This window comes from Anser cygnoides, chromosome 17 (assembly GCF_040182565.1).
Source record: "Anser cygnoides isolate HZ-2024a breed goose chromosome 17, Taihu_goose_T2T_genome, whole genome shotgun sequence".
Lineage (NCBI taxonomy): Eukaryota > Metazoa > Chordata > Aves > Anseriformes > Anatidae > Anser > Anser cygnoides.
The window spans coordinates 11700940-11715413 of record NC_089889.1 but is presented as its reverse complement, the minus strand read 5'-3'; the positions used below and the strand labels follow the sequence as shown (position 1 = coordinate 11715413).

Below are 14474 nucleotides of genomic sequence, written 5' to 3'. Positions count from 1 at the left end.
AAGATTGTGTTGGGGCAGCCACAGTTTCTCCACCTGATGGAGGTGGAACAGCCTTTTGTCTCTTGCTTCTGATTTGGATTCATTTGCTGCAGGCTGCAGAAATTAAGGGACCATTTTTAAAAGGGATAGTGTCATCTCCATGGGCAGCTCAGGCTGGATCTGTGTTCATTCCTTGAGTCAGGAGCTGTTGGAACAAAGTCATTGCACCCTTTGGTAGAGCTGCTGCCTTGGGCTCCCTGTCAGCCCAGACCCACATTTGACGGACGTAAGATGGACTCCCAAACCTGCCAACAACTGCTGACCCTGCTGGGGGTTTTCTCTCCTTGCCCCCGTCACTCCCTCCCATCTTATCTCCCTGTTTGAGGCATGGGGCCACTGGTGGCATTGCCGTTGGACATACAGTTCTGCCTGTGCCCCAAGCAGGATGGCAGTGCCACATCTTGAGGGGGATTAATTCACTTCCAGCTAATCTGCCAGGGGGGAAGTCTGTGCCTAAGTGTAATGGAACCTGATGGAGGCTAATTAAACAGAGAACCATCCATTTCTGCTATCTCATTAGGGATTTGTCATAAAAACCTTATGTTCTCCTACAAACCTAAACAAGTGTGTTCACCGTGTAAAAATCAGCAGTGAAACTGTCCAGAGGGTAGTTAAATGTCTAAGCTGTCATTTATACAGCCTGTCTGCAGCCTGGATCCTGTAGGTAAGGAATGGCCTTTCTGCTGTCCTCAAACCACCCCGCATAACTGGGGCATCCCTCCTTCAAAATGGGAAAGAGGGCCAAGCCCAGCGAAGCCCCACTGACAGTCACCTGGAGTGGATGCTTCTCTGTCTGGCCCTGACAGGAGCCAGGAATCAGAGGCAAAGGGCACTTGTTTTAAAGCTGCACCAAAGTTGTTCAGAAGTTTAGAAAGTGTAAATCCAACAGCGGTGTTTTCTGGGGTCTGTGGAGATTGGCTCCCTCACTGCCTTTGTGAGCGGCCTGCTCGCCTCCTCAGCCCCAGCTGGGCTACTGTTTATGAGGAAAACTAAATTCCCTGTGAGGCACAGGAGTCATCATGTTATTTTGCAGCAGGAGGAAGTTGTGGGCTGTGTCCCTGTGCCAGTCCTGTGGGAAAATAACATGGTCTAAGTGGCTGCTCTCCTTAGCCTCTGTCCAGGACGAGCTTTTTCCTGGTCCAAACTCTACAGGCCTCAGAGTTTCTGCCAAAAACAGGGGTTGTGCAGAAGTCATACAGGGGCAGGTCTGCAGACCTTCCCCTGCACAGGAGGAGATAACTGCCATGGGACAACCCCCAAGGTAATGCCAGCTGGTGTTCTCCTTGCAGGCATCTGAGGTGGAGCGGCAGCTCTCCCTGCAGGTCCACAGCCTCCGGGAGGACTTCCGGGAGAAGAACTCCTCCAGCAGCCAACACATCGTGCGGCTCGAGAGCCTCCAGGCTGAGGTGAGTAACTCGTGCTCAGCCTCTCTCCTTCGAAAGGCAGCCAGGGCTGCTCTAACCCATATAACAAACCCCTCTGAACTGGGTGAACAAACCCAGTTGCTTGGGATGAGCAAGAAGTTTGATAGCTGTGGTGCAGAAGACTCCCCCAGTAAGGACTTTTGCTGCAACACAGAGCTGGCCAGGTTGGCAAGGGCCAGCTTGTACTGCTGCCTCAGCCACAAGCACACCTGCAAATGAATGGATGGGAAGGATCTTCCAGGAACTTAACTGTGGAGTTAAGTCTTGTGGGGCTGCTGTCTGTACAGCTTAAACTCAGGGGTATGTTGAGAAGGTCTGCAAGGTTGTTTTTTTGTTGTTCCTCATGCTTGCAAAGAAAGCAGCAATCCTCTCCTGCCTCTGAGCCATGCATGCGTGAAAGCAAGGAGCCCCTGCCTGTTTAGCTCTGGTACATTAGCAGGGATGATATTATCTTCCTTTTTCTTTCCTTCCCTGATGGGACTCACTGGAGCTAGTGGGGCAGATGTTCAACTCTACCACCCTGCCGCTTTTTTATTTTTAAGCTATCAGGAAGAGCTTTTCCTAAAATCTCTCAATTTCTTCTTCTCTCCTGCTCCCACCTGCTCCCTGCTGGTCCCTTGCCTTCTCTTCCCCTCCCCTCGGTGTGGAGCAGCAGGTCCTTGAAGTAAGTATGGAGGCTTGGAGGGGGGCTGCCCGCGCGTGCATCCCCGTCACCATGCATGCCTGTCACTGTGTATGCCTCCCCTCACCTTCTTCCTGTCTCTTGCTTTCCAAATCCCTCTCCCCTGTTCCTATGGCCCAGGGCCCTCAGCAGAGCAACGGTTTTCTGTTACGCAGTCATTCTCAGGGTGTTCATTACCGGCTTGGATACCAAATACTTACTCTCAGTACAATCTCCGTATTATACCTCTTATTTTTCTCGCACCCCTTTTCTCCAACCCACACAAATCATGATGGTGGTGGGAAGAGATATTTCAGAAACCATTAGTCACCTAAAAGCAGCTTTCTAATACCTACAGCAGCCTTTACCCTGCAGAAATAGCAAGGCCACACACTTTGTTAATATTTCTTCATGCAACCAAACATTTCCAGCAACCTGGAAAGCAACAAAAAGACAGGGTCCCATAGAGGCCAAGAAAGCAGTAGGAATTTGCTGAATTAGTCTATGGCCCATGCTGAAAGGAGTTGAAAGGAGACCATAGGGAATATTTAGGGTTGTACTGTAGTGGTGAATGGCATGCACAGTCCCCAAAGGTCCTGTGTGCACAAATATGGGAAAACATTCCTTTTTCTTGGTTAAACAAGAAGTGACCTTGGCTAGTGCTGATTCATCCTGTGCACTGTTCCCAGCTAAGTGAATCACAGAGGTTTTGTTTGGCACATTGTCCCTCTTCACCTAAAACTGCTGCCCTTGACAATTAAAAGAAATGAACCAATTTTAAAGGCAGCCGAACACTGAAAACTAAAAATAAGCATGGCACAGAAAGGAGTCTTTATGAGTAGAAAGAAAGAAAAATCCCTGATGAGGGCCTGGTGAACGTGCAGCAATTAAAAAAAGTGTGCAGGCAGTGCCATGGCACAGCTCCATGGGGAGCAAGAGCCCAGAGGCTCTCCCCGTGCTCTCCAGCACTCACACAGGAGAAAATCCCACCTTTTGCTCAGTCAGGGACAGGCCAGGAAAAGTAACTTTTCCCATGGTACTCCCAGGGTACAAGGGACCAGGCTCCGCTTTATCCCTTTGGACATTTCTGCCAGCTCCCTGGCCTGCCAATGCACAGTGAGACCCTTTGGAACTGCCCCTGCAGTGTGGGGAAGGAGAAGTTTCCATTCAGACCCTTCCTAAGTGAGTAACCACACACAGAGGTACAGTTTCTCTTTCACACACAGGTACAGGATACGTACATACATACTTTTTGTTTTTTTCTGCTTCATTTCTCTCATGGAAATGTGATTTCGCTCCTCTGCACTTCCTGGAAAGCATGGGGTCCAACGCCAGCTCTCATTCCTCTGCAGATCAAAATGCTGACGGACAGAAAGCGGGAGCTGGAGCATCGCCTTAGTGCCATGATGGAGGAGAATGACCTGCTCCAGGGAACCGTGGAGGAACTGCAGGACCGAGTCCTCATCCTGGAGAGACAAAGCCATGATAAGGACCTGCAGGTGAGGAGACAGCAATGGGAGAAGGAGGAGCAAAGGAACGGGGAAATTGTGTCAAAGATGTGGTTTGAGGTAAAATTGACAAGGAAGATAATCAAGAACTAGGAGGCAGAACAACCGGAAAAATAAAATGCAAGGAAGGAAATGTAAAAGGAACTGGAAAGCACTGGTCATATTACTTAATTTTTTAATAGTAGAATTGGCTCTAGAAGAAGCTCCTTTATAATATTTCAGAGAACAGTAACCAGCCTGTGGCTGTCACAGCTCAAGCAGTTTCCCAGCAAGCCATCTCACCAAATGTCACTCTTTGGAGAACAAGTTGACCTATCTGCAACTTTGGGCCTCTTAGTGGAGAGCAAGATTTTACTTCTCTTCTGCGAGCTGACAACCACTGTACCCCTAGATCCCCAGAACAACCTGTATCTTTTTTTTCCTCTCCCTAGAGAGATGAGAAACCTGCTGATGTGTCAGACAGCACTGTCCTCCCCAGCATCCACAGCCCTGCTGCGTTCAGCTCCACTGCTCGCATGACACCTGGCTGTGCACCAGCCCCATGCACGGTTTCTGTGCACAGCAGTGGCTGCTCCCCCTCAGGCAAACTGCAGCCCAGTGCTTACAGAATTATACAGTTGGGTGACCACAGATAAACCCCAAAACAAATCAATGCCAATGTTGCATCTTGTGTGTTTAAAACACTCCATTAACTCAGATTGCAAACCAGTGAATTAGGGAGTTTGACATCTGAGTTTTGTGTGTTAGGATTTAGCTGATCAGTATGTTTATATTTCTGTATAGATTTTTTTTCAATATGTATTTATATTACTTTTCTTTTTGGATTCACTTTTTGCTCTGTTAGTTTTAGCAATTTTTTTTTACACAGGTCCCAATTTCTTCACAATGTTCCTCATTTTAGCACTTATTAAACTGCTAATTTTGTCTTTCAGGATATTCCAAAGCCCAAACAGTGTCTAATAACATTTGGAGATTATTAAGCTCCAATAAGTAGTAAAAACAGCCAAAGGTACTTTCCTCCTGGCTGGAAGCCCTCTTTCACGCCACCTGTTCCTCCCTCTCAGCTCCTTCACAAACCAAGAGATTCATCCAGTCCATACCACCTCCACTAACATTTTTTTCCCTGCTTCTTTGATTTTCTTTGGAAGCTGCATCAAAGCCAGCTGGAGCTCCAGGAGGTGCGGCTATCCTACCGGCAGCTGCAAGGGAAGGTAGAAGAGCTCAGTGAGGAGAGAAGTCTCCAAAATTTCAACACAACCAGCACATCCCTGCTATCTGAGATAGAGCAGAGCATGGAGGCAGAGGAGCTGGAACAAGAACGAGAACAGGTATTTGCCCTCCTGCCCCTGGGAAAGCTCATGGACTTCACCAGTCCCAGAGGGAGAGGGAGCTTAATGCATTGAATCTGGATTTGGAGCTGAACCAACAGCCAGAAATAGGGCTGTGGTCCCAGCTCTGGTATGAACACCCTTTTACTGTATGCAAGTAAATCTCTGCATCCATTTCAAAACCAACATAGCAATCCAGGTGAATATTTGTGATAGGTGTGAGCAATCACACACCTCATCGTGCCATAGAAGGTGGACCTCCGCAGCCTTGACATCCCAAGCTAACATCAGGCTCTCTCGTTCCAGCTGAGGCTGCAGCTCTGGGAAGCATATTGCCAAGTGCGATATCTCTGCTCCCATCTCAGAGGAAATGACAGCGCAGATTCCGCAGTCTCCACAGACTCCTCCATGGATGAGTCTTCAGAAACCTCATCAGCCAAAGACGTCCCAGCTGGTAGCCTACGGGCAGCTCTCAGCGAGCTGAAAAGACTGATACAAAACGTGCTGGATGGGGCAGACTCCACGGTGAGTCAGTAGCATGGTGAGAGCCCGTTGTTGCACATGCCCCCTTGCCAAGGTGAGAGAGCTTGTTACAAGCTCCCACTTGATCCTGAAGTCCCTGGTCTCTGAGAAAGCCTCCGTGGCCCACAGAGATGGGCTTTCATGGTGCACAACAGGCTCTGTGTCTCAACTGGTCAGCCAAGAGCCAAACCAGTACATGGGATTCCAGCTTGCACTGGTTAGACCCCATGAGTTTCAAGGTTACACTCTCAAGTAACCCTCAGTCTGGGAGTCATTCTGGAAAAGTAATTAAAGTAGACTTTATTTTACGTTTGCAATAAGCTAGATTTTCAATATGGAAATACTGCAGATGGGCTTGTACACTGCAGTTCAGTTGTTTCTGTTACAATTTTCCTAACCTTGTTGTATTAGCAATATTGTAAAACCATTCTAACCCTATGTAGATAGGTTCTGCCCCTACAACTGAGGCTGAATAGAAATGTTTTGGGGAGAGCTGCCAGACATGAATCAATCAACAGGTGAAGGGTTTTGCTGGCACACAGTGGTGTTCATGGGCCTTGGTGCTGTGAGTGAAGAGGGGGTGGCTCAGGGGACTGCTCAGCATCCACAGGAGTACAAAATTATGAGAAAACACCTGGCTTTTTGCAAAGGCTCCAAATCAGGCCTATTTTCATCACCTGCAAGCTAAGTGCACTGCCAGTATGACTTATTTGAGAGGCCGTGCTGATGGAGGCAGTACAGACTCTGCAACTGCAGAGCCATGTGCAAGCACTCACCTTCAGTACCTGTAGCAGTTGGTAAGAAAGCTGAGCAAGGACTTAAAGTTTTATTTGTTAAATCAAAACCAGAGAGTCTTGCAAAAGGTCTACAGTCACAGAAATTATAGACACATGTTACCAAGCGGTCAGTAGGTCTCAGTAAATTCAATTTATGCTGATGTGAGACCATGTCTGAATGTTTTTTATCATGTGTAGAAGCGCTACCCTTGGCTGAGCATGTTTCCACTGTGGAGGTTTATGGAAACAAAACTGAAACGCTGCCAAAGTCACATTCACACTTTCATCTTCCTTTTTAGTACCCTCCACCTCAAACAAGCACCAGATTAATGTAATTGAATTTTTTTAATGAAAATCGATCAAGAGATTTCTCTCCTGCTCTCAGAGCTCTCGGCGAAGCGATGATGACACCTTGGAGGAACAGATCAGGCGAACAAGTGAGGACTCACGAGCCCTGAGGGAGTTAATGGAGGGAGAACGGGGGAAACTGAGGCAGAGTTTGGAGGAGCTGCAGCGACTGCACAGCCAGGTTAGTGATTCCCATACTTTACAGGTGGCCTTGTAACACCAGTGTTCATCCCCAAGACACACTTTCCATGGAAGAGATCACCATAAGTAGCCCAGGAGCATCTGGGCAAGCACCAGCTATGGCTGGATGAGGGATTCTCTGTTAAACTCAGTGCAGAAGCTTCACATATGTAAGATGAGTTCCTTTTGCAAGTGCCCAGGAGCCCATCCCAGACATCATCTCAAGCAGCCAAACTTCATTTAAACCTTGCACCCAATCTGCTTTAGCAGCCAGTCTGTCTCACTTAAACTTTTCTCAGCAAAGTACAAGGCTGTTTGATATGGGGAACTGGAACCCATAGGTACCCAATCTGACCCATCTTGCTTGCACTAAGCCCTCCTAGTGCTTTTATATTTTATTATTTGCATTTACCTAAGGGTAGATGCACCTGCTGAACAAACTAGTGCTGCTGTGCTGTACGTGGTGCAAGACTCACCCCCTTCCAGCATGTCCCACAGCAGCATCCTGGCGGCTTCACTAAATGCACACCCAGAGAACCCTAATCACCCAACCTGACACCAGGCAGTACCCCGGGCCAACAGGGACTGGCTAACACTAAAGCAAACACAGCAGCAACGAATGATTCAACCCTGAAACAAAACTCCACACGCAAAGAGTTGAATCAGAGTGCATCCATCCACACTGAGACCAGCAGGATCATCCAAAGTCATATACCAAAAGCAGTAAATGGAGACAGGCACCCAAGGAGACACTTGGCAAACCCCGTCTCTATGGCAGAAGTCTCCACGTGCCAGGGGAGATCTGGAGCCTGTGGCAGAAGCAGCCTTTGGCACAGCTGCTCACATAGCACCTGTTGTATTGGAGCAGAGAATGGGGTTAACACTGTTGGCTGGCTTTGCCATCACTGCTATATCGCCCTTTTGCTGTATCCCTTTGGAGAAGGGAAAAGAAAACAGATCCCTGACCAAAAAGTCAGCACAACCCGGGGTCTGACAGCCTCACATAGGGCTATGGGAGCTCCCACCATGGTGCCAAAGGAAAAAGAGCAAGAGCATCATTAGATACTCCTGTCAGTGACAGCTGTGCATGTACAAGGATGCCTTGCTGCTGAAGCAGCTGATTAGATGCAGACTGCAGCAAGGAAGCAGCACTAGTGCCTGTTCTTCCCTGAGGACCACTTCTCTCAGCAATACCATCTTCAAGGGTCCAGACTGCTGCCACCAGTGAGACATGCTCTGGCTGTGCTGCCAGGGACTGCTGTGCACCGCCTGCAGGTCCTCCCTCACCCTTAAGAACATCTGAGATGGTGAAAACAAGGGTTTGATCCCTGCAGCCTGGCTATGCTGACAGACCATGAGAGGCTTACTCACAGTTTGTTTTTTTTGAGTGAACATCTGTACACCAGCACACTTGTCTGGATGCAGCACCTCCTCAGCACGGCTCTCAGGCTCATGTACCCTTGATGGGACACCAGGAGGGAGCAACACTTGATTGCTCTCTGCTGTGACTGGTCCTCCCCAAAGTCCCTAGCATAGAAGGACTTCAGGACCCTCCCTACCTGCAAATCCCAATCGTTGGTGCAATTGCAAACCCCAAACCTATCCCAAATGCAGTTCTGCCTCTTGACTCACCGCCACCACCACCACCCTGGGATGTCAGCAGAAGTGCTCAGCACCTTTCACACAGCTCCTGCCCCTGCTCTCCATCACATCGTCACTCTGAGCGGTGTGTCCCACGCTGGGCTGCAGGAGGGCATGGCTCAGGGAGGGTTTCCCCGTTCCCCAGCATAGGACAGCAAAGCCACTGCATACATACAGACGCGCTGCACTCACGCCTGCCTTCCCCCCGACCCAACCATGCTGTTCTAGCAGCAGATCCTCCCACGTCCTCAATGTGATGAGCCCTTTTTGACTGTCTGCCCTCTATTTTAAGATTTCTTTGAGGACTCACGTACTACCAAGCTGCGTTCAGAGAAGGGAGGTGGGTCAGGTGCTGGAAGGGTTTCCAGGTGGTGGAGCAGCGTAACGGAGCACACGTGTGCCATAGACAAAGAAATTAAATGTGTATGAAATATTGCAGAGCTGTGCTAATGCGATCCTTGCATGATTTCACACCCTATTAACTCACTCTGCACAGGACCAAAACAACAGATCATCTCTCAGACTATTTAAGACTGCACGTATTTTAAAGTCTAATTAAATTTTAAGACGTGCCAGTAACACCTTCTGTGGCATGAAAGGGAATTTTCACGTCCTTTGTCTTCAGCTTCATACCGGTTTGGAAGACACAATGATGTCGTTGTTCCCCCCACCAAAAGAAGTTTCTCTTGCTGCTAGATGATATTGGCAACAATGTAGTCTGAGTAAGGACAAAAAGGATGCATGCACAAGACAAACCGCTCGAAGAGGGAGGTGTTTCAGTACTGGTGCCACACTGGGTTTAAAGCTGACAAAGTCACAGGTGGGTCCTGCCCCACATGGCTGCATGGCTCCTGGTGCTGTTGCTGAATGTGACCGAGTTCACCCTGGTGACTTGTCTTGCTCAGAACAGCAGTGCCTGCACCCCTAGGCAAGCCAGCACAGTTCACCAGGGGTTGCACCAACACTAGCAGCCCTTTGCTCGCAGATGCAGCTTCTCCTACAGGCAGGGGACCTCAGTCTCCAGGTTGGCCCACCTGGCTTGTTTTTTTTTCCCCTGCTCATGGTGTGTTTGTCCTAGTGACCCTGGGTTTCATGCCTCCCCTCTGACCACAGGTCACGCTGCTGAGCGTGGAAATGACGACGCTGAAGGAGGAGCGGGACCGGCTGCGAGGAGCTGCTGAAGACAAGGAGACGAGCGAACGGCTCCTGCAGGCCATCAGGGACCGAGATGAAGCCATCGCCAAGTAAGTGGGGTGAACAGCCAACGCCAGGCTGAGTTAGCAACAAAGGAGTTCCTCAGCAGCAGATGCCTCCAGGGTGATTTTTTTCCACCCTCCCGAAATTTCAGTAGCTGTGACAAAGCAATGGAGCAAGTCTCAGTCTTGCTGGTGGTAGAAAATGCTGCCAGGAGGTCAGGAGCAGAGCAGGAGATCTCAGGAGCCTCTTCTCGGCAGGACTGGGAGTGTTTAGAAGGACACTGTGAACCTGTTTTGCCATCTGTGGTACTGGTCTGAGGCACAGCAAGTGGAATCACTAGGTCTTGTCCTATTCTTCTTATTTTTCTTTTGTTATTCCAGTCACACAAGCCCTGCTTCCCTGCCCCCTGCCCATCCCCATTACAGCCCTGCATAGACCTCTTCCCTAAACCGTTTCTCTGGTCACTCTCTCTCTTTTCCTGCTCCAGGGTCTTTTTTGCATCTCCAGTCCTATGATTCTCTATTTCTCTGGTCAGGATTCTCCCACCATTTTGAATCTTTGTTTTCACTGTCCTCCTCCTTGCAGACCTCTGCAGTTTTGCTGCCCCGTACCCCTTCCCTGGCTCTGCGCCTCAGCTTGCCGCCCTGCCCCACAGCATTGCTGAACAGTGCTGCCCCAAGCACTCTTTTCCCCAAGCAGAAAGACAGAAACATTCACCCCCCTGTGCTCTAGGTAGAAAGGAAACACCTGATAATCTCCTCCAAAATGAGATGGGCCTGGATACCACCAGTCTATCTCCTTACAGCCATGCCTACTCCTCAGGTGCTCAAAAGAGGAGGAGGTGAGAGCATTGTACCCCTGCAGATGCAGGGGGCTAAGTCTGCATGCACAGATACTATTTTTTTACGTGACCTAATCATTCATGCTGCTCTTGCCTGTGTATCCAGCTACCAAATTCCTGTCACTGTCCTCTGTTACACCTCCATCTGTTGGCACAAATCAAGAGCATCCCAGCTGCACAGCCAGGCGCGGAGAGGTTGTTCTGACATTTCCCGTGCATGTGGGTTGCTGGTTCTTGCCGTGGCTATGGCAACACGCTGCCGCCGTGATAAATCCCACTGTAATATCCAAGCAGCAATGAGGAGCTTCATAGCAAAAAGCTATTTAAGGTGCTCAGACCCATAGCTGGGAGTGGAAAGGTACGGCTTCTCTGCAGCGGTTAATGACCCTGCTGGGACAAAGCACTAACATTTACAGCTGACTGTCCTGTAGTGGCAGAAGCCCAGAGAAAAGGGACGTGACAAGTGTGCATGGTTGAGTGGCAAGTGATTAATGAGCAGTAGCTGCAAGTGAAAGCAGACAAGGGCATCTCGTTGCTGGAAATGAAAGAACCCCTCTGCAGACTAAGGGGCTGCTCCCCTGCAGCGAGCAGCCTGACAGGCATGCGATGCTCTGCCTGCCCTGCAACTCAAGGGTTAAGTCACTTTTGTTGAAGCGCTACCAAAAAAAACCCCTCTGAACAAAAATAAAATCACTGCCTGAGGCAGACATCTGGCATGGAAAATTTTTAGCTTGAAGCTGAAGTTTGGCAACATGGGAAGCAATAGGAAAATAGGATCTTATAATAGAAGGTGTTAAGCAGCCACTACCTGGAATATAAACACAAATTCCCAAATTGCTTTTCTGTAGGGGAGCATGAGGGAGCTCTTAGGAGGCAATGAATTAGATGCAATTAATAAGATGCAATTATTCACCCCAAAAATATTTTCAAGGAAAAATGGTTCACAGCAAGTCACATTACAGTTTCCCATCACACAGCAATTAATTGAAAACTTAAGGCCAGGCAGTTTGCGCTTACCTGTGCTCTCCCAGCACAGTGAGCAGCATTTTCCAGCTCAGGCAGCTTAGGAAATTGCTCCTTCCCAGAGGACAGCTCCTTCCCACTACCCTGTGGCAGCTGGAGCATCCCACCCATCACACATTCAGAGCTCAGCCATGGGCTCATCTGCCCACTGAATGCCTGGGAAAACACACAGCAGCAGCATTCCTGACAGCCAGCACATCCCCATTGAAATTGGGAGCTTTCTTTAAAACTTAATATGTAATTCAAACAATTTTAACAGTTTCTCATTCTCAGGAAGCAAGTGGCACAATAAACTTTCTTCCTTCGGTTCTTCCTTCCATCCAAGTCCTATCTCTAGAAAATGAAAGCAGAGTTGTAATTGCTGAGGGTTTTTTTTGTTTGTTTTATATTGCAACTTATTGATCGAGTGAGCAGAGAAAGATTATTTGTTCTTGTTTGTGTTGTTTTTTTTTTAACACATACCATTTCATTTCCTATGCATTAGTGAACAGAGGAAATGCAAAAAAATTATTTGTAGATTCTACCTCATTTTAGTTCTCCACTTTTAAAGGCATATCCTGCACATCATTCAAGCATACTACATTATTTGCACAGTAGCATATCTGAATATCTTTTCCTATTTTTTTTTTATAACGTGCTTACCTGAAATCTGCTGTTTTTATAGTAAGGATGTCTGCAGTTCTGGCCCACTCTTCAGATAAGTAGACAGTCCAGTCCTCCAATGGAGATGAACTGTTTAGAATCTGGGGACTTGCCAAATAACTAAATTGTTGACTTCTCCTCAAGGATATGTTTAACATTTCCTTAAAATAATTTTAAAAGTAAGTCAAATGTCTTATTTCTTGCTCTCCCCCCAGGAAGAATGCGGTGGAGGTGGAGCTGGCCAAGTGCAAGATTGACATGATGTCCCTCAACAGCCAGCTGCTGGACGCCATCCAGCAGAAGGTGAACCTCTCGCAGCAGCTGGAGGCCTGGCAGGTGAGCAGCCCCACATCGCCTCAGGGCAGGGTCCAGGGGACGCACAGTCACCTTTGGGTGACATTTCCCCCTCCCCATGGGCTCACTGTGCTCTCAGCCTGAGCATCTGTAGATATGAGCATTTGATTTCAGCTCTGCAGAAGCCAGTGATACCGTAGTAATCAGGGAAGGGGGGGTTGGAGGTGAGGGGGGAACAGTCCTCTGTTCAAATCCTTTCAGCTGTGAATTGTTAATTAGTTATACAGTTATATCCCTTTAATTAATTATAAAGGAATATCCATTTAAAATGGGGAAACAAACTGGATCTCGTGGTTGCATGTGGCACGGGTATCGTATGCTTTGTAGAACAACCTGATGTTTCTCTGGGGAGGTGTCCATGCGAGGTATCCCTGGGTGGTCGCAGCCTTGTGGATATGTGAACACAGCATGTCCTTGTGTTTCCATAACTAAACAGAAGGGTGGGAGGCAGGAAGGTTGTGGCGATGGTTTCATGGTATAGCTGCACTGTTTTCATCCACTCAGAAGATCTGGCAAGATGGAAAAGCTAAAATCCCAGCTCTCCACCAAGGTAAAAGAAAAGAAAAATATCAATAACAACAAAAATCAAATCTCAAACCCATAGCAGTTTGGCAGCTGCCCCAGAGATGCTCTGCTTGGGGTCAGTGGGAAAGACCCGTGCAAAAACGGAGAGCCCTTGACAGCAGACATAGCTGTGTCCTCTAAAAAACTAGCACCGAGGGAGGGTAGCTTTAACAGAAAATGAGCAGATGTAAGAGAAAAGATCCAAGCTAGTTACAGTAATTTGTCACAGACCATGCAAGACCCCAGCTCTACTAACAACCAGCCTGACCAGTAGAAACCTTTCCCATACAACCTTGCTCCTGTTTCAACTCCACTGTGTTTTCGTTTCTCTTTTTCTCTCTCTCTCTCTCTCTTTCTCCTGCTTACAGTTTGCTTCCTCAGGGCTTTTTACTATCTGGCTCCTTTGGTTTCTGATCTAGTGGCCTTTCTCAGTTCCTGTACCAACAGCTTTAGTCGTACACCCCTCCTGCCTTTGAGGTGAGCTCCTTGTGCCCTTGCCAAGCACCTGCCATCCCCTCGCCTGCTCCATTCACTGCTGCCATCACCCACATCTGCCTCTGTCCTCACCATCATCCAGCAAGAGAGGCCAGTGGGGGCTCTCCATCACCCCTCAGAATCCTGCATCCCCCAGCACCAGGCCAGGGCGAAAGGGGCAGCACCCTGCAGTGAGGCTTTACCTCCCAGGTCACCATGGGGAAAGCCAGGCTGAGGTCAACGTATCATTAACCCTGTGGATTCAGCATATCTAGCATCTGGAAAACGTCCTGAAGTACAGGCTGGGATTTTGCTTCTCAGCCTCATTATCTAGTAAGTGATACTAAACACTCTGCAAGTTCTGCTTCAGTTTGAATGAGAGGTATCAGTTCAGACCTACTTGCTTAATACCATCTGTATTTGCTGGAACGTCCCCAGCTTAGAGTTTTGACAATAGGCATTTGCTTTTTGTCTTCACACACTGTCATCCAACCACAGCAAAACAGCAACCCCAATCCTGCTCCTAGCAGCCTCTCTGAGATGAGGATCAGGCCCATTCACAGTGCAGAAAGTTGTTTCCAACGTACTGACCTGAAGTGCTATTATACTGTAGCAAAATAGTTTTCAAGCACCTGGTGTCCCCAGAACAGAAGCTCCGCTACAGACTCACAAAAGAAGCCAAGTGATTTACTTATTTTGGGGACTTGCTTGCAAAGTCAAGTGTTTCTAGTAAAATGGGATGAGATTCGCTGCTTTAGCTGGGCATATATGGAGACTTTAAATGACAAAACGTTGCTCTTGCACACTTTTAGTCTGCACTTTACGGGGGACCATCGAGATTACAGTTTTCTATGAGCAACTAGTCATACAGGCTCTAAAATACACCACAAGCAAAATGTCAAATGTCAGGTCCAAGCCTAGCACAAGGTAGCACAGACGAGGCCTTGGACGT

The 14474-nt window shown here is 48.2% G+C and overlaps 1 protein-coding gene across 3 annotated transcripts in view; it reads left to right on the top strand.

The window, feature by feature from the left end:
* The window catches only part of BICDL1 (BICD family like cargo adaptor 1), a 52643-nt gene that overhangs the window by 31341 nt on the left and 6828 nt on the right, over window positions 1-14474 (top strand). For 2 of the 3 annotated variants that reach the window (XR_010825515.1, XM_048063856.2), the window contains exons 3-9: window positions 1329-1445; window positions 3477-3623; window positions 4781-4960; window positions 5267-5485; window positions 6644-6787; window positions 9541-9671; window positions 12346-12466. Coding sequence is in view for 1 of the 3 variants with exons in the window: in XM_048063856.2 (XP_047919813.1) it covers window positions 1329-1445; window positions 3477-3623; window positions 4781-4960; window positions 5267-5485; window positions 6644-6787; window positions 9541-9671; window positions 12346-12466 (1059 nt within the window). In the remaining 2 variants the exon portion in view is untranslated. Of the gene's footprint in view, window positions 1-1328; window positions 1446-3476; window positions 3624-4780; window positions 4961-5266; window positions 5486-6643; window positions 6788-9540; window positions 9672-12345; window positions 12467-13416; window positions 13526-14474 lie in introns of all 3 variants that reach the window. The other variant, XR_010825516.1, reaches the window with a different exon arrangement.